At 44.8% G+C, this 18,172-nt stretch overlaps 1 protein-coding gene across 2 annotated transcripts in view; it reads right to left on the reverse strand.

Annotated features, from left to right (window-relative positions):
• Positions 1-359: 359 nt before the first annotated feature.
• The window catches only part of MCTP2 (multiple C2 and transmembrane domain containing 2), a 177,013-nt gene continuing 159,200 nt past the window's right edge, over positions 360-18,172 (reverse strand). The window contains exons 20-23 of one of the 2 annotated variants that reach the window (XM_063142442.1): positions 13,121-13,230; positions 7,730-7,839; positions 6,123-6,220; positions 360-460 (exon numbers count right to left, since the gene is read on the reverse strand). In XM_063142442.1, coding sequence (XP_062998512.1) covers positions 392-460; positions 6,123-6,220; positions 7,730-7,839; positions 13,121-13,230 — 387 coding nt within the window. In that variant the 3' untranslated portion in view covers positions 360-391. Of the gene's footprint in view, positions 461-5,984; positions 6,221-7,729; positions 7,840-13,120; positions 13,231-18,172 lie in introns of those variants that run through there. The other variant, XM_063142443.1, reaches the window with a different exon arrangement.

The raw sequence follows: 18,172 nt of genomic DNA on the forward strand, positions 1-18,172 counted from the left end.
TCAATGGCCCTGATGGTTGTGTGCTATCTCCAGTATTAGAGGCAGTTGTTGGGGAACATGGGTGGGAGGTTGCTGTTACACAATGTCCTGCTGTGGGTTCCTGGTCAACAGCTGGTTGGCCGCTGTGTGAACAGAGTGCTGGACGAGATGGAGCCTTGGTCTGATCCAGCAGGGCTCTTCTTATATTTTCTTTCTTTCTTTCTTTCTTTCTTTCTTTCTTTCTTTCTTTCTTTCTTTCTTTCTTTCTTGTCCATGTATATCTTCCAGACAAAATATCCGGGATGCGAGGCAGTGTGAACAGCATTGATCTGATCTGAAAGGGGGGGAGGACCCATGTGCGCGGGTTTATAGGAGGGTTTTTTTTTCCTTGCTGCATTCCGAACTCCATATCCTACAGAGCGCTCCGTTTCTTCCTAATGGGACTGGAGCCGCTGTATGGTTTCAATTCAGCATGTTGCACCTGTAAAAACAAACAGACGTCACGTTTGCAACAAGGTAACCCAAGCTCACTCCACTGTGCGTTAATGGCTCCCCACGGACAGGCCAAGGGAAAACTAAGGAAGGTTCAGAAGTAATGAATCATTTTCTAAACACAGTAACGTGGGGGATTAATTGCAGGAAGGATTTGAGAAGTCATGCATCATTTCTTGAAAACCAAAATATTAAAACCAGATTTTTTTTTCCTAATGAGATGCACCGGGCTGGGGGTGGAATGGCTGCTTCCACCTGATTTCGGCATGTGGCAGGAAGGGCCTTGTTCCACTTTATTTTTAGTTCTTTTTCTCAAAGTCTGATAAAGAAGTGGGTTTCCTCTACCACCACCACCACCACCACCACTACACATGAGTTAGACGTGCGGTGTTTCCTGATCTTGGGGAATATAGCGAGATATGCCCCACGTTTGCTTATTTGATAGAGAAAAGTCAAACTTGACGCAAAATTGGAAGCGCTGGACTTGATGATCCTTCGTGACTGAATCTTGTTTACTTCAACTGATTACAGAAGCACTCATTTCAGGCTGTTTTCATTTTTAAAAAACTTCATCTTGCAAAACAGTCATTCCCAAACCCCACCTTGACTGAAATGAACGTATTCATCTTGATACGTTCGATGAAGTTGCATTTGGAAGCTCCTGCCACAATAGAATTGTTTGTCTTTAAGGTGTCACCAGACTCCCGGTTTTTGCTACGACAGACTTACTGACACAGCTGCTCTTCTAGGACCTAAACAAAGTCAATAGCGACATTCTCCCCTCCTGTCCCCACACATATTTTCCCAAAAAACGAAAACAAAAGATAATTGTATTTATAGCAGTGTAATTATGCTAAAACTCCAGACTGCTAATGTTCACAGTGCTTGCACACATTTGTACATATCTATCCGTCTTTCTGGATCCCCCCAGTCTACTCCATTCCCACAATCCCTTGGCCTTTGAGGGAACTAAGCCGGTTCAGCATCCAACATGAACACTCCAAAAGATCTTCATCAAAGTGTTTTCCACAAGTAAAAAGCTCACAGAACACTAGGAAAACCAGAGTTGATCCAATACAGGATTCTTGAGAAGATGAACTGTGAATTTCTCCTGAACGTCATGCTTAAGGAAACGAACAGGGAACATGCAGGGAATTCTAAGTATCTCCCATCTGGAGGTGTTAACATGCCAGGCACAAACTATGGCCCTATCGAGTTACAATGCTTCAACTCATCTAACTGTGGTAAGGAGACTGAGAGCACCATATGTGCTAGCAAACTCCTTCTCCCTCCCTCCTAAGCTCATGTGTGCAAATACACCCTTTTCATTATCAGAGCTAACCACACTTAAGGCCTGTTCAGTCAACGTGCTAAGCCACGGTTCAGCTGCTAACCATTTTGCAGCAAACAGTGAGCATGTTTAAATCATGGTTATGTAGCCATCATGGTTAGAATGGTTCACATGACACATAGACCCTGTTCAGATGGCATGCTAAGCCACGGTGTTTAAGCATTTTGAGCTAAACATTATGGCTTAGTGTGTCATGTGAACCATGACTTAACGTGTTGTGTGAACCCTTCCTAACCATAGTGGCTACATAACCACAGTTTTAACCGACTCACTAATCATTTGCTGCAACAGGGTTAGCAGCCGAACCATGGTTTAGCATATTGTCTGAACAGGCCTACTGTTCACACAACATGCTAAGCCATAATGTTTAGCTCAAAATCCATTATTATTATTATTATTATTATTATTATTATTATTATTATTTTATATAGCACCATCGATGTACATGGTGCTGTACAGAGTAAAATAGTAAATAGCAAGGCCCTGCCGCATAGGCTTACAATCTAATAAAATCATAATAAAACAATAAGGAGGGGAAGAGAATGCAAACAGGCACAGGGTAGGGTAAACAGTCACTGGGTAGGGTAAAACTAACAGTATAAAGTCAGAACAAAATCAAGTTTTAAAAGCTTTAGGAAAAAGAAAAGTTTTTAGCTGAGCTTTAAAAGCTGCGATTGAACTTGTAGTTCAATCTTAACTACTGGGGCTTAGCATGTTGTCTGAACAGGGTCATGGACTTATAGATGTACCTGCAATTTAACCAAGATTTGTGAACATGCTTCTAACCATGGTTGCAAATGTGTGTGTCAACCTAACCATGGATAGTGTATACAAGGTTGCAGAGGCAATGTTGCATAATGGTTAATTCTTAAAAAGGAAAAGGTGATGGAAGTTCATGCTAGAGAAGGGAGCAGGGAGGGAGTTCAGGAATTGCTCCCAAACTACTAACTATGGTTACGAGATCAGAAATGTTGCTTCCACACCAAACCTCAGTCATACTTTCTATTTTTAACACTTGTTGTAGAGCCGTCAAATGATACATACCATCATCAGAATTCCGAAGACCTTCTTCTTTCACCCCCACCCCCACCCCCATCTCACCCCCTACCCCCAAACTTTCTTTAAGGTCACTAAGGATCAGAGAAACCATTTCAGGCAAATTTTACAAATGCAAACCTTCTATATAACCTAAACAGTAAAGCAGCTTATCTTAGAATATAAATATTAATGTATCCTGCCATTGCAAACTCCGTGTCCTCTAGGAGAAAGAGCTGGAGCAGAAAGTGAGAAGGGAGTGGAAAGCACGCTTAAGCTTAATGACTTTATAGAACGGGAGGAACTAAGCTAAAATAAATCTGGATCCAGTCTGCCCAAGATGGCATCCCCCCTGCCCTCACCACCTTCCCAGTGACAATCCTGTGGAACTTGATGTTTCAGGTCAAGAGGCATTCACAAAAGAGCAAGAAGTAAACTATGCTTATATACCTAAACGTTAAAATAGGGAACAATGCCAGCCGAAGGCACGAAGGAGTTCTCAACTGGCACCCCAGCCCTATGCCACGTGTGAGGGCCAAGATTTCAACAAGTCTGTGGCATCTTCGAGACCACAATTCCTGCCTTCAACTGTCTCCCAATTCACCATCACTATTATTATTATTATTATTTATTTATTTATTTATTTATTTATTTATTTATTTATATAGCACCATCAATGTACATGGTGCTGTACAGAGTAAAACAGTAAATAGCAAGACCCTGCCGCATAGGCTTACATTCTAATAAAATCATAATAAAACAATAAGGAGGGGAAGAGAATGCAAACAGGCACAGGGTAGGGTAAACAGGCACTGGGTAGGGTAAAACTAACAGTATAAAGTCAGAACAAAATCAAGTTTTAAAAGCTTTAGGAAAAAGAAAAGTTTTTAGCTGAGCTTTAAAAGCTGCGGTTGAACTTGTAGTTCTCAAATGTTCTGGAAGAGCGTTCCAGGCGTAAGGGGCAGCAGAAGAAAATGGACGAAGCCGAGCAAGGGAAGTAGAGATCCTTGGGCAGGCGAGAAACATGGCATCAGAGGAGCGAAGAGCACGAGCGGGGCAATAGTGTGAGATGAGAGAGGAGAGATAGGAAGGAGCTAGACAGTGAAAAGGTTTGTAGGTCAACAGGAGAAGTTTATATTGGATTCTGAAGTGAATTGGAAGCCAATGAACAGATTTCAGCAGTGGAGTGACATGGTCAGAGCGGTGAGCCAAGAAGATGATCACTAGTGGTACTGCCTGAAACAGTTCACTCGCCCTGCTGCACGGCAGTCCCTGTTAACTCGTAAACTCCATGTTATTTATGGGGGGGGGGGCGCGGTTAGACAGTTGGGGCCCAAACTGGCATTTCTAATTTTGTGGCTGGGTTCACACAACACACTACGCCATGGTGGTTTATTTTCTGGTGAGACCCATGAAGGGTGTATGTGTCGTTTGTGGGATGGTTCCACCACCCACGATGGGGTAATCCACCCAAACACCCCACTCTGAGAACCCACACTCTGCAGAATGGGCACAGTGGGCTGTTTGTGTTATTTATTTATTTACTAATTACATTTTTTACCGCCCAATAGCCGGAGCTCTATGACACATCATGGCTTAGCATTATGTGTGAACTCAGCCTGTGTCTGGCAACTATGTCTTTCCCCCCATTTTTACCACAGAGTAGGTGGAAAGAGCTTGAGTAGGTGCAAGTGAGGAGGGAGCTTCTAAAATCCAAATTGAGCCCCCTGTACCTACTCTAGAGGGGAAATGGGGGGGGAGAGAGAGAGATGTAGCTGCTAGACACAGATTGAAAGTAACATCTGCTTTGGCCTTCACATTATTCTCTCAAGCCACATGTGAGAGATAAACCCACAACACATCGGCAAATGAATCAGCAGCAGTTTGCACCTTTTACTACTCTCCATGTGTATTTAATGGAATAAATTGGTTTCCATGTTAGGCAGGTTGGTCTGTTTATACATATGTGTGCACAAAAATATGTGTAACAATTTCCAGAGTGGTAGCAGCCATGTTAGTCTGTTGCAGCAAAAACAACAAAGAGCCTTGTGACACCTTAAAGACTAGGGGTGTCCCTACATTAAGGAAAAAAACCCTGCATCCTTACTGGGGTTTCTTCTTCTGGAGACTTTCCATGTGTACGACTGGCCCCTTTAGACAGCAACCATGTGTTTTTGAATTGAAAACTTCCCCTCTTGGAAATGCTGTTCTATTCAATGGAACATCACCATCTAGTGGTGAAGTTACAGCACTATGTCAGCTTTACACACTGGGGGTGTCCAGCGATAATTTAAATACTGCATTATCTCTGGATTTTGTTTGTTTGTTTTTAAAGTGAGATTATGGGGTGGGGGTGGGGGCAAGGGACACATCCTGGAACTTGATGGCATCATATAAAGGACCTGCAAACTTCCAAGAGTTCATGCAATAAATTGCTCATGTACAGAAGTTTTAGGGATGGGGGAGAAATTAATTCATTCCAAATTTTAATGTGAATTGGTTAATTTTGCCCTTCTAACCGCAGTGTGAACTGAAATTCAGTTATCCTTCAAAATCTGCACTGCTCTGAATTTTACAATGGAATTCTCCAATGGGAAAAAAAATCAACAGAAAAATTCATATGCAAGGGGAAATAACCTTCAGAGATGCTTTATATTAGGAAAAAATACTGCAAAAATGTGTATATTAGGCATAAACACATACAAAGACATGTGTACTGTGGGCGGGGGGGAACATAGGCAGAAATGCTTATGAATTTTCATACAAACTTAAAAAAAACCAAAGACCACAAATTTTGAAGCAAACTGAACTTAACATTGGAAAACGGAGAACCGGAGAGCAGCCGAAATGGACAGATTTATCCATCACTATATGTGTGTGTGTGTGTGTGTGTGTGTGTGTGTGTGTGTGTGTGTGTAAGCTTTCATGAACTAGAGTCCATTTCAACAGATAAAAATGTATGATTTGCGCCATGTGAAGGTGTTTAAACTGCACACAGGCCGGTTGGCAGGGGCAATCCCGGTTTAATAATCACACTGAGTTCCTGAATAAAGGGAGCAGTTTTTGGAATTCACTTTCATCCCGGGAACTTTTCAAGCTCCCCTTTTCCTGGGGCTGCCCCCTTCCCTTCCCGGTTTATGGTTTCTTCAGCTGCCTTATCTCTGCTGGTCAAACTGCCCCTCCATTGTGTTCCTCAAGCACCACACCTGGGGCCTGCTTGGGCCTGGCCTGCTGTCTCTGTTGGAGGCGGCCAGTCATTGCTTACCCTTTGAACATCAGATGGTACCCTGGAGAGGAAATCCAGCAACTCATTATTGTCAATGGCATAAGGATTTCTAAGCTTCTTAGTAAATTTATTTATGCCTGGGAAAGAAAACAAAAACAAACAAAAAATGGTTTAAGAGAGAGAGAGAGAGAGAGAGAGAGAAGGTGAAAACACACACATAGCCACCACATATGACAGCCGTACGTGCTCAGGCAGGAAGATGTGGCGTTGTGGGGGAGGGCTGTGTTTTGCAAGAAAAAATTAGTGTGAAAACACAGACAAGCTGGACACATGTTGCTGTCATATGGAATCATTCACAAACATCTTTCCTTGAAGGAAGCAATGGGAGGTTTATTGCAAAACAACCCGGCTTGCCTCGGCAATGAAAAATCCCGTTATTCAAAAATAGCAGCCGAGAAGCAGGGGCAGCCGTTGCCCAGAACGGCAGGGTTGGCTTTGCAGGCTACGTTTGGGTCTTGGGAAGAGACATCCACAGGCAAAACGGTACACATACCGCGTCGGCGGTGAAGGTCCCCCATCAGTTCTGTGCATTCTAAAGCAGGGAGTGAGGTAATTTACAAGCGGGTGCCTTTCGTAATGGACCTGATACACAAATGTTCTGTGCTCAGATATCTGCACACAGCTACAAAAGGTAGCATGAGAAGCCACCTTTGATACAGCACATCGTGAAACTATGGAATCCGTGATGGCCACCAATTTGGATGGCTTTAAGAAGGGATTGGAAAAATTCCTGGAGGAGGAGGCTATCAATGGCTACTAGTTCTGATGGCTGTTGCCTCCATCAGAACAGATGCAGTAAGTCTGTGTAAACCAGTTGCTGGGGAACATGGGCAGTAGGGTGCTGTTGCAGCCATGTCCTGCTTGTGGCTTTCACATGTACATCCACTGTGTGAACAGAGTGCTGGACTAGATGGACAGTTGGTTGGACTTGATGGCCTTATAGGTCCTTCCAACTCTACTATTCTATGATTTTAAGATTGGCGCGATCCAGCTGTGAAGCACATTAAATTAGTAAGGATCAGAGATGGGCAAGCTCTCCAAAGCAGGGATGTTGTAGGCATCCGGCTGGGGCTTGAGGCCTGGTGGCCCAGCTCGGCCACCTTTGATGCCAGTCCACAGATCCTGCACTTGCCCAACTCTGTGCGCACTGAGTTGGGCAAGGGGAGGGATCCCCAATCCCTCACTGAGCTGCTTGCATACAAATGACATCAGCAGCACCTGGTGAAATTCCCTCTTCATCACAACAGTTAAAGCTGCCCTCTTTTGTATCCAGTCACTTTACTATAGCTCCTGCAGCTTTAACTGTTGTGATGAAGAGGGAATTTCACCAGGTGCTGCATGTGTAAGAATGGCACCTGCTGAAATGCCCTTTTCAATACAACTGTTAAAGATACAGGAGCCCCGTCCTCCTTTTCATATGGCCACCCTACCAAATGGGGGAAGGAGGTATGGCCACCTGTGCAATCTTGGAGGGCCGAATCTGACCCATGGGCCTGAGGTTCAACACCCTTGTCGTAGAACAATAGCCTCTCATATAAATGCATAGCTGAATTATCCAGAGCCAACTGCATTAAAGACAGACTTACCCCAGATTAAAACGATGTACCTTAGTGGTATGTAATACAGCATAATCGTTGCTACTGCAAGCACTAAACAAGCCAACACAGAGAGGAAAGGAACTGTCCAGTTGAACGTGCTGTGGACCAACATGGGGAAAGAGAGGAAGAGAAAGCTTTGAGTGTTTACAGATATGAACTATCACAATTCATTAACCCAATAGTGGTTTGAATGGTATCCCATGCAACAAGTGAAAGTCACTGCAGCCGATTCCATCAGAGGGAGGAGGCTATGTGAGTTCATTTCTGTGATGGTACACACCTACATATATAATGGACCTGTGCTTAAGGTTATGTGTTCCTGTTCCTGTATATCTCTGTGTTTTATGGTATTTCCATGGCGAGAGAGAGATGAGTGACAGAAAGGATGCTGGATTTGCATATGGGTAATGATTAGGGATGTGCTCCGCTTCTAATCGGACCGGAGAAGCAGGAGCGGAGCGGGGGGCTTCGCCTGCCCTTAAGGCGGAGGCGAAGAGGATTGGGGGGCCGGCGGAGCGTGGCGAAGAGGATCGAGGTGAAGGCGGATCCTTCGCCTTGATCTGGAGCTCCGCCGGAAAGGTAAGTGGGGTTTACCGGGCCCTGCCGCTGTCGCTGTCGCCCATGCGGCGACAGCAGCAGGGCCCGGTAACGCCCCCCGCCCTCCTCTCCCTTACCTGCCTCCGTCCGCGGTCCGTCAGCGTCTCCAATTGAGCCCGTGGTTCCAGCAGGAAGTCTGGGCCGCACTTGCGGCCCAGACTTCCTGGTGGAACCGCGGGCTCAATTGAAGACGGTGACGGACCACGGACGGAGGCAGGTAAGGCCCCCCTCCTCCTTACCGGGCTCTGCCGCCGTCGCCACATGGGCGGCGATGGCGGCAGGGCCCGGTAACCCCCCCTATGGGGGGGGACCGGAGCTCCGATCTGGATCCGGAGCTCCGAGCGGAGCAGAGTGGGCACAGGCGGAGTGGGGGCGGGGCGGAGCGGGCCGATCCGAAAATGGCGGATCTTAAAGTGAAGCGGAGTGGGGGGTCCATGCACACCCCTGGTAATGATTGGCTGAGTGTATGAAGGGGGGAAGCGTGTGTGCTATATAAACTGTGTGTTGTGCTGTGTGAGTCAGACAGGGACTAGGAATGAGGTATAAAATCACAGTTAGGATTTGCGATGAGACAGAGATAGGGATTTTAGGACAGACAGAGAGAGAGAGAGGGAGAGAGGGAGTAAGCTTACATTCTTATATGAGAATGTAAGCCTATGCGGCAGGGTTTTGCTATTTTATTGTTTTACTCTGTACAGCACCATGTACACTGATGGTGCTATATAAATAAATAAATAAATAAATAATAATAAAGGGAGGTCTGTGGCGATTGTGCAAGGATTGCTTGAGAGTGTGTCCTAGACTGTGTATGAGAGAACATATATTGCTCGAGCAATTAAGAGTTACTCTTTATTATTGAACAACTCATTCATGTAATTAATAACGCTTCTTTTGTTTCTAACATCCTGTGCTCTCTGCCCTTGGCTACAGAAGAGGTAGGTAAGGCGCAGTACCAGATTATTGAGTAAAGTCTATGTGTCCTCTGAAACAGAGTACCGAGTGTGAGATGGGCCAGACCCTAAGGGTCCTGGTGGCAGCGAAACCCGGGGGGAATCCGCACGTCGTTCCGAGATCGCTTCTAAGCGACCCCAGTGCGGTGTGAAAGCGAGCGTGTACCTGGCCTTTGGAAGAGCCGACGAAGAGACGTCCTTCCCGCCGCCACCCGCCACCCGCAGACCTCCTCGCCGGCTAGGACAGAGAGCTTGGGGGAAGAAGGCAGGGTGGAGAGCTTCTTCCGCTCTCCACCCCGCCTTCTTCAGCCGAGCTCTCCTCGCTGGTTGGCGAGGAGGTCTGTGGGTGGCGGCGGCGGCGGGAAGGACGTCTCTTCGTCGGGTCTTCCAAAGGCCAGGTACATGATCGCTTTCACGCTGCACTGGGGTCGCTTAGAAGCGATCTCGGAACGACGTGCGGATTCCCCCCCGGTGTATGTGAGAGAAGTTGGTTCCTGCTGGTGTGAGAAAGGCCTTAGAGATGAGGAATTTTCACTAGGAGAAGGTAGGAACACCACAATGTCCCTGGAAACCGACAACACATCCAGCTGACTCTCATGTGCATGGTTTTCATTCAACCACTTGCATATGCAATTGGGCCATCACAGACAACAATCCCACGGGCAGGAATATCAAACATATGCTATTTCAACAAGGCCCGTTTGCACACTGAGGTTGAAACTAGACATTATGGAGACAGCATGGCTGCTACTAAAAGCAAACCCCTGCTTTCTCTCAGTATTGTCTAGTAAACAAAAATGCATGGCCATCACATTACTAAGTATGCATGTGCGACTCTTCAAGCAGTCTCTGCAAGTGCTCAAGCGAGTTAAATCATGGCTTTTTATCAAAGCCTTTGAGGGCTAAAGCTGCACATTGTTTTACTTAATTTTACTTGTTTTTATTTTATTTTTTACTGGTTTTAGCTAGTTAATGGTTTGATACATTTTTAGCTGTATACATTATTTATTGTTTAACACTGCTTGCTTTTATCTGTACGCTGCCCTGAGATCGCAATGATATAGGACAGGGTACATATGTTTTCATGGATTTGCATGGTGCTTTGTGAAATGCAGCCTGTGGCAGGGATCCGGGAATGAAAATGCCCCCCAGACGTCTGATGGTTGCCCACCTTTGGCCTACAGACTGCAAACCTTCTTTGCTTATGAATTCTCCTGCTGACTGGGAATAATGGAAATTGTAGTCCTACACATCTGGATGGGTCCTGGTTGGGAAAGGATGCTCTTATGCAAACAGATGGAAGAATCCAAGTGAGGTGCATTTAGAATCATAGAATTGCAGTTGGAAGGGGCCTACAAGGCCATCAAGTCCAACCTCCTGCTCAATGCAGGAATCCACCCTAAAGTATCCCTGACAGAGGGTTGTCCAGCTGCCTCTTGAAGGCCTCTAGTGTGGGAGAGCCCACACTATAGCCTGTGTGGTCCAGGCTATAAAAATCTCTCTATCGCTCCCTGCACTCTACAAAAAAAGGAGAGAAATCCCTATGAGTGGCCGTGTGAATTGGACAGAGCGCCCCGTACCTAGGCCAAACAACTTGGGTCTCCACAAGAAGCCAAATAAATCAGCATCCTGCCTTTTGAAAGGCTGAGTTGTAATGAGGAGGTCACCCAGGGATGTCCTTTGGATGTGCGTAAAACCCGATGCTGGCACAAACTGACGGGCTGAACCAGAGGAGCCCTAGATTGGGTTATGAAGAAAACTTTGTCTTAACGGGCGATGAGAGGAAGTAATACATCTCTCAATGAAGACCTTACAATTTAAATTAAAGCAGCGGGGAGCGATGGCCCATAAATACATGGAAAGTATTTTTAAATCCGCCAACCCCAATAGAGTCGAGCTATTAAAAAAGACCCTTTGATACTCAGGGTTATACAGATGGAAGTGCTTATCTAAACCATTGTGACACTTGTTAATGCCTCGGTGCTGGATTCCCCTCATTTCCCTTGTCCCTAGCAACATTACTATGGAGTTTCAATGGGATTCCTGGGGGATTAGCCAGGACCGCCATATTAATGCCCCCTTGGGTTCTTAGGGATCATTGTCATAAAAATGAATACCAGAATTAAGAGTCACCCAGCGTTCCAAGCCTTCCTGCCATCCAGCTGCACTCAGAACAGTACTCTCTTCACAGTCTGGAAGCCATCTCTTGGCCATTTCCCGCACAGCTGGGACAGATGTTGCAGAACCACAACACATGGATTTGTTGTATTTTTAGACCCCACACGGCTGTTCTTTGAAAGAGCGGCACTGTTGACAAGACTCAATTCGTGTCTTGTGCGTGTGTGTGTTTAAAAAAAGGAAGGTCACACGGTTATGCCAGTGCACGAGAGAGAAAGAAGATCCCTTCTTCCTAAGCAAAAAAGAAGTGAAGTCAGAAAATGGCAGGGGAAGCAGACTGAAGGTTTACTGTTGAAGCTAAACTTGACCTGCAACTTCTAGGGATGAAAGACCAGGCAGGAACCAGGCACAAACTTGCAAAATTAGTGGTATATAAATGTAATTAATTAAAGCAAATTGTTAGATGCGGTTAAAAGCAGCAGGATTTGGGGCTGCTCACTCTAAAACCCAGAAGAAACGTTTTCGTTCATCTTTTATTACTTATCCATGAAGACTAAGGCACCTAATTATCACTCAGAAATGCAAGGACAAGCCAGAGAGTGGCCATCAATATGTATAACAGGGCCTGGAGGCTTCTATGCAGCATTATTTCAGAAACCCTAAACAACCACTTGGATTTAGTCTGGAATACAAAACTCCAGGTGTTCCAAACTGTCCTGAAATTAGACTGAGGGACCCATCTTTAAAGAGCCTCTCTTAAAAATTGGCCAAGAACCCTCTTTTGCTTTCCCCAATAAAGTCTTCCATAGTTTCTGGGAAATGCCCTAGGGTCAACATAGGTCTGCAGGGAGAGTTTTCCATACATCAGGAAGTTCCAATGAACTAGGGGATGCCTGAGAAATTTGTTTCAGTTCATTTTTGATCAGGATTTACTGAATTTGCAACTTCTGGCAGAACTTTGACTCAGCTGCAACCTGCAGTCGAAGTCCATATATTTCTGAGCTTGTAATGTGATTCGAGAGTATGTTTACATTTTAAAGAAAGAACTTCCAAATTAGTACTTTTGAAAAACGCATACAGATGTGCTTGAATCAAAGATGCACGCAACTGATGCATATATTTGGAAAAATATACACGAAAATAGGCAGAGATTCCCATGGGGTGGGTGGGAAACAAAGCTCACAGTCTGATACAGACTGATATTGGAACAGGCTTTGAGATCGAATTTGGAGAGCTTCAGCAAGGTCATCTTTTGCTGATTTGAGCATCCCCACATAAAACGCACATGTTCTACGAGTCTTTGTGGTTCAAACATGTATGATTGATAGTGATGGGGCAAAATAGATGATTCTGAATGGTCCATAGGGAGAAGCTGAAATGCCAGGGGATGGAGGTGGTTTTGGGAAATCAGTGAGGAGAAAGGTTTCAAGGCAGTTTCCAGAGAGGAATAACAAAGCCAGAAATCAACCTAGGCCTGGATTTTCACAAGCTTCCACTCGTAATTTAACTGAGCAAGGAAGACAAAGGAAGAAATGAACGAATGATACCATGATGGGTATTGTTCCTAGTGGATTGAAAATCATGTGTAGCAAATGACCTTTCTGCTGTTTTATTCTTGCCTTCCAGCAATTCCCAGTTAAATCTTTTAGCCTATTGTTTCCAGTCACGGTGTTCAGAGGTTTTTCAGAGTGCTGGGAACAAAACTTTCACTTACTTTTTTATCCTCTCTGCAAAAGATGCTATTTCCTCCAGGAGCGTTTGGACGGTTATAACAATGTCCTGCACCATGTGGATTCTCTCTATTAAGCCCTTTTTCTCGGATTCCTGGAAGGATTAAGGAAAGAGGAGGGGGGAGAAAAAGGGGAGGAAGGGACAAGCAAACATATAAGTTATCTCCTAAAACCGTCCCAGACAATAAAAGTCACCACAGAGGCTATCGTAAGATATTTAGCAACGGTATTGATCACAGCAGACTATAAAATCCAGATGCCAACATGGTTCTGGATCTGGCCTGGAAACGTATGGTGTTTCTGCAAAAATGATATTTATTTTAACACTTTTAAAAACAACAACAGGTTGTTCTAGTTTTGACGCTTTGGGAGGAGTTTTCTGATCAGCTGAAACTTCTTTGAATTTCAGAGGAAAGAGGGGAACAAAAGTGTCTGTGTGTGTCTGTGTGTGTAAAGGGAAGCTCATGTGACATCCTTCCCCCAACTGACTCTGAACAATTATCTCCTCCCATATGTACCTGCCTGGACCCTAAGATCATTTTCAGGGCTCCTTCTCCAGGAGCCCCTGCCAAAGGAAGTGAGGCGGGTGGTTACCAAGAAGGGGGCCTTTTCTGCTGTGGCACCCCGGCTGTGGAATGAGCTCCCCAGAGAGGCTTGCCTTGTGCCTACGTTGCGCTCTTTTTGGCACCGGGCGATGGCCTCTTTATTTTAGCCTTTTTGTCATTTTAAATCTGGTATGGCGTTTTAAATCTCTGGGTTCCTGCTAGCTTGTATTGTGGCTTGTACTTTTGTATTGCAGTTTTCAGCTTTTGCATTTTATACCGTATTTTATGATGCGTTTTTGTGGTTCCAGTTGTTGCAAACCGCCCACAGAGCTTTGGCAATTAGGTGGTATAGAAATAAATAAATGAATAAAAAATGCATGGGTGGGTGGGTGGAGTCATGGGGCTGGGCTGGTTATTCCCACCACTCATGTGTGTCTTGGCCATGCACCTTATGATCAACACCTCCGGTGGGAATGCTGCCCTGTTAACTGCCCCTTTGACCAGCATAGGGAAAGTCTCTTCTTATGCATGTGCAGAGTGCTCCTCCACATTAGGGGGAATTCTGATGGGGTAAGCCTCCACCCCTGAATTGAGTAGCTCTCTCTCTGTATGTGTATATATTAGTATGTTCAGTATGTGGAGTCCTTTCCAATCCTGGCCAAACAACAGATGAAGAAGTGCTTCCACTGAGGGAGACAGGAGGTGTGGCAGTGCCATAGGTTCTACCCCTATATGGACCCATGATCCCTGCCCCCATGCATGCTTCCAAATGTGTGGGGTGGTGGTGGAAGAGGAGAACTGTGCAATCTCTCTAGAGCGTACCATGAATCAAAATTTTATTGCGGGGTGGGGGGGGGGGGAAATACGCTCTCTTCTCAAAAGGGTTCTCATCTCTGTATTTGTCTTAGGAGGCATACTGTAGGGAGGGGGCCCCTTATAGAGGAGAATCTGGAGGTAGAAAGGGGCGCGTCACCCACCCACTCACCATTTCCCCCCTACAAATGCCTCCATGTTATCTCAGCATACATAGGTTTGGGAAACTTTGTTTGCCACCCTGTAGCTCCAGCCTTGGGTGGGTAAATGCAGCACTCTCACATCTGCAATTGGCAGGAAAGTCTCCCAGGTAGCGGTACCCTGCTTCCAAGAAGGGACCAGCAAAGCCGGAGCTACTCGGCTTAGAAATCTAAGTGGTGCTGTCCAGTGTTTCGCCACTTCTAACTTCTGCAATTGAATTAAAACACACACAGAGACACAGACTGATACTCTCTCTCACTCACACACACACACACGATCTTCCTGGGCAAGCCTGTTCTTGCAACCTGGAACTGTGAAGAATATCATCTGGCAGCTGGATACGCGTCCCGCTGGCTTTGTTTACACATCTTAGATTGTGCTACAAAAATGTGGCGATAACACAATTTAGCAAAAACAATATTACATCTTCTGTTGCAAGCTATCTGGACTGCCTAGGACTGAGAGGTTGAGTTAAGATGAAATAACGGATTTCTTCTGAAGAACATCCTAGACAGTTTTATGACTATTGATAGATAGTTGGATCAATAGATATGGATATATACACACATACCCCCCACCCCCAAGAGAAGCTAGGTTGGCGGGTATATGAGACAGGGCCTTTTCCATAGCAGCCCCCTGACTGTGGAGCTCTCCCCCCAGCGGGATCGGGTTGGCTCCATCTTTACCAAGGTTTACAAAGGCAGTAGGTACTGCACTGATCATAGAATCATAGAATAGCAGAATTGGAAGGGACTTACAAGGCCATGAATTTTAATGTTTAAAGGAGGTTGTGTTTTCCACTATTATTTTGCTGTTGCAATTTTATCCTATTGTTGTACTTGTCTTTTAAATGGTACACATTTCCTTAAGGCCCTTGGTGGGCTGAAAAGCAATTTATAAAAGTTTATGTACCTGCCCGGACCTTAAGATCATCTACAGGGGCCCGTCTCCGTGAGCCCCTGCCAAAGGAAGTGAGGCAGGTGGCTACTAGGAGGGCCTTCTCCGCTGTGGCACCACGGTTGTGGAATGAGGTCCGCCTGGCGCCTACACTGTACTCCTTTCGTCGCCAGCTGAAGACCTTTTTATTTTCTCAGTATTTTAACACTTAATTTTAACTTAAATTTAAATTTTACTGTTTTAACTCTGTATTTTAATCAATTTTGCTGCGTGGTTTTATCCTGGTTGTGCTTTTTATACTGTATTTTGTATTTGTGTTTTTAACCTGTTGGTTGTTTTATTATGGTTTTAATTTTTGTGAACCGCCCAGAGAGCTTCGGCTATTGGGCGGTATAAAAATGTAATAAATAAATAAAAATAAATAAAATTATAAAAATTTAAAGAAATCAAATGCAAATACAAAAGAAGATGGAGGCGTTTCTAATTTGTAACACGATTTTTTTCCAAGGAAAAGGGACAGTGGGTTGAGAAATCCATCAAGCAAATGAGATTGTATTGGTGGTTTATCTGGGCTAGCCTAAGCAATAACTTAAGACAGAAATGGGCAATTACTCTTTCTTCAGTGGGCCATCTGCTCTCCAGGGAAAGTTTGGAGCCATCTAACAAGTAAGATCTTTGCCATAACAGAACACAGGCAAAACCAAGGCATCATCATTTTGCTTAATCGTAAAATTGAGTGGTCAGGTTCTATCACCCCCAAAATAGATAGCAGTTTCTACATACTGGGTGTGTGTGTGTGTGTTATAAAGTGGTAAGGTTGCGGTTTCAACAAACTCTGCATAAACATCGCTCTACAGAAGTATATTAGTTTGTAAATTAAATTAAATTAATTTTTCTAAAAAAATATCTCTCCAAAATGGCCTGACAAGGACATGTGAGATTCCAGGACTTATGAAACATTGATGGTGGTTGAGCCTACAGATGATGATGATGATGATGATGATAATGATGATTTCTATATCAGCCCATAGCCAATGCTCTCTGGGCAGTTCACAAAGATTAGAAACCATTTAAAAATACATCATATACAGTGGAAAACTATTTACATAAAAACATACATAGACAGACAAGATACATCTAAAAATATATATAAACAACCAACCAAAAGACAGTCCGGGCCTGATTAAATTTATTATATGCTGCCAAATGCCTGGGAGGGCAGTTTTCACCTGGCACCCAAAAGATAACAATGTTGGCGCCAGGCGGGCATCGTCAGGAAGATCATTCCATAATTGGGGGATCACCACTGAGAAGGCCCTTTTGACTCTAGCAACTACAGTAATTCACCCCATTGTCTAGAGACGGAATTTCCAGGCTCATATTGAATGACAAAGACAGTGCGACGGTGGAATCAGTTACCTAGGGAGGTGGTGGGCTCTCCCACACTAGAGGCAGCAGGGCCTTGCTATTTACTGTTTTACTCTGTACAGCACCATGTACATTGATGGTGCTATATAAATAAATAAATAATAATAATAATAATAATAATAATAATAATAATAATGGACAGCCATCTGTCAGGGATGCTTTAGGGTGGATTCCTGCATTGAGCAGGGGGTTGGACTTGATGGCCTTGTAGGCCCCTTCCAACTCTGCTATTCTATGATTCTATGAGCTCCTGTCTTTGTTGCTAGCATTGGTTTGGGCTGAGCGTTGGAGACCAGGGACCTGTTAGTGCCCAATCACAGCTGCATTAAAATTCTGCAACCCACATGGCGGCTTAATAAGCAGAATCGTCATAGTGCTTAGTAGTTATCTAGTGCTTCAGATACGTTATCTCAGAAATGCCTTCAGCCGCTCTGTTAAAGTAGGACAATATTAATATACCCATACTACAGATGGGCTGGGGCTGTGTACCTATGAAGTGAATTAAAAGCAGAAGGAAGATTTGAATAAGGGGTCACAGCTCACACTCATAGCAACTACACATAGGCAGAGAAACCATGTAAGACGGCACTTAGACATCAGCAGTCAAAAAAGTTTTGTTTCCAACTGGGTCTGTGCCAAACACACATAAAGCAGGGTGTGGGCATGTGGGTTCTGGTTTGGAAGAGGAGGAAGAGGATGAACTATCAGCATGGTGAGGGGGCTGAGACCTTGCCACAGTACACAGTACTTATCACCCAGCTGGAGTCTGGGTAACAGATTTCAGCGTGGTCAATCATCCATTCTCTCATTTTTGCTCTTAAAAGTTGGACACATAGCTAGGGTGACCATATGGAAAGGAGGACAGGGCTCCTGTATCTTTAACAGTTGCATAGAAAAGGGGATTTCTGCAGGTGTCATTTGTATGCATGCAGAACCTGCTGAAATCCCCTTTTCTATACAGGAGCCCTGTCCTCCTTTCCATATGGGCCTTAGCTAGACCTAAGGTTTATCCCGGGATTGTCCCGGGGTCCTCCCTGCCTGCTCCCGGGATCCCCTGTATGTCATTTACATGAACAGGGATGACCCCAGGACGATCCTGGGATAAACCTTAGGTCTAGCTAAGGCCATGGTCACCCTAACGTAGCTCACCTT

This window comes from Elgaria multicarinata, chromosome 16 (genome assembly GCF_023053635.1).
Source record: "Elgaria multicarinata webbii isolate HBS135686 ecotype San Diego chromosome 16, rElgMul1.1.pri, whole genome shotgun sequence".
NCBI lineage: Eukaryota > Metazoa > Chordata > Lepidosauria > Squamata > Anguidae > Elgaria > Elgaria multicarinata.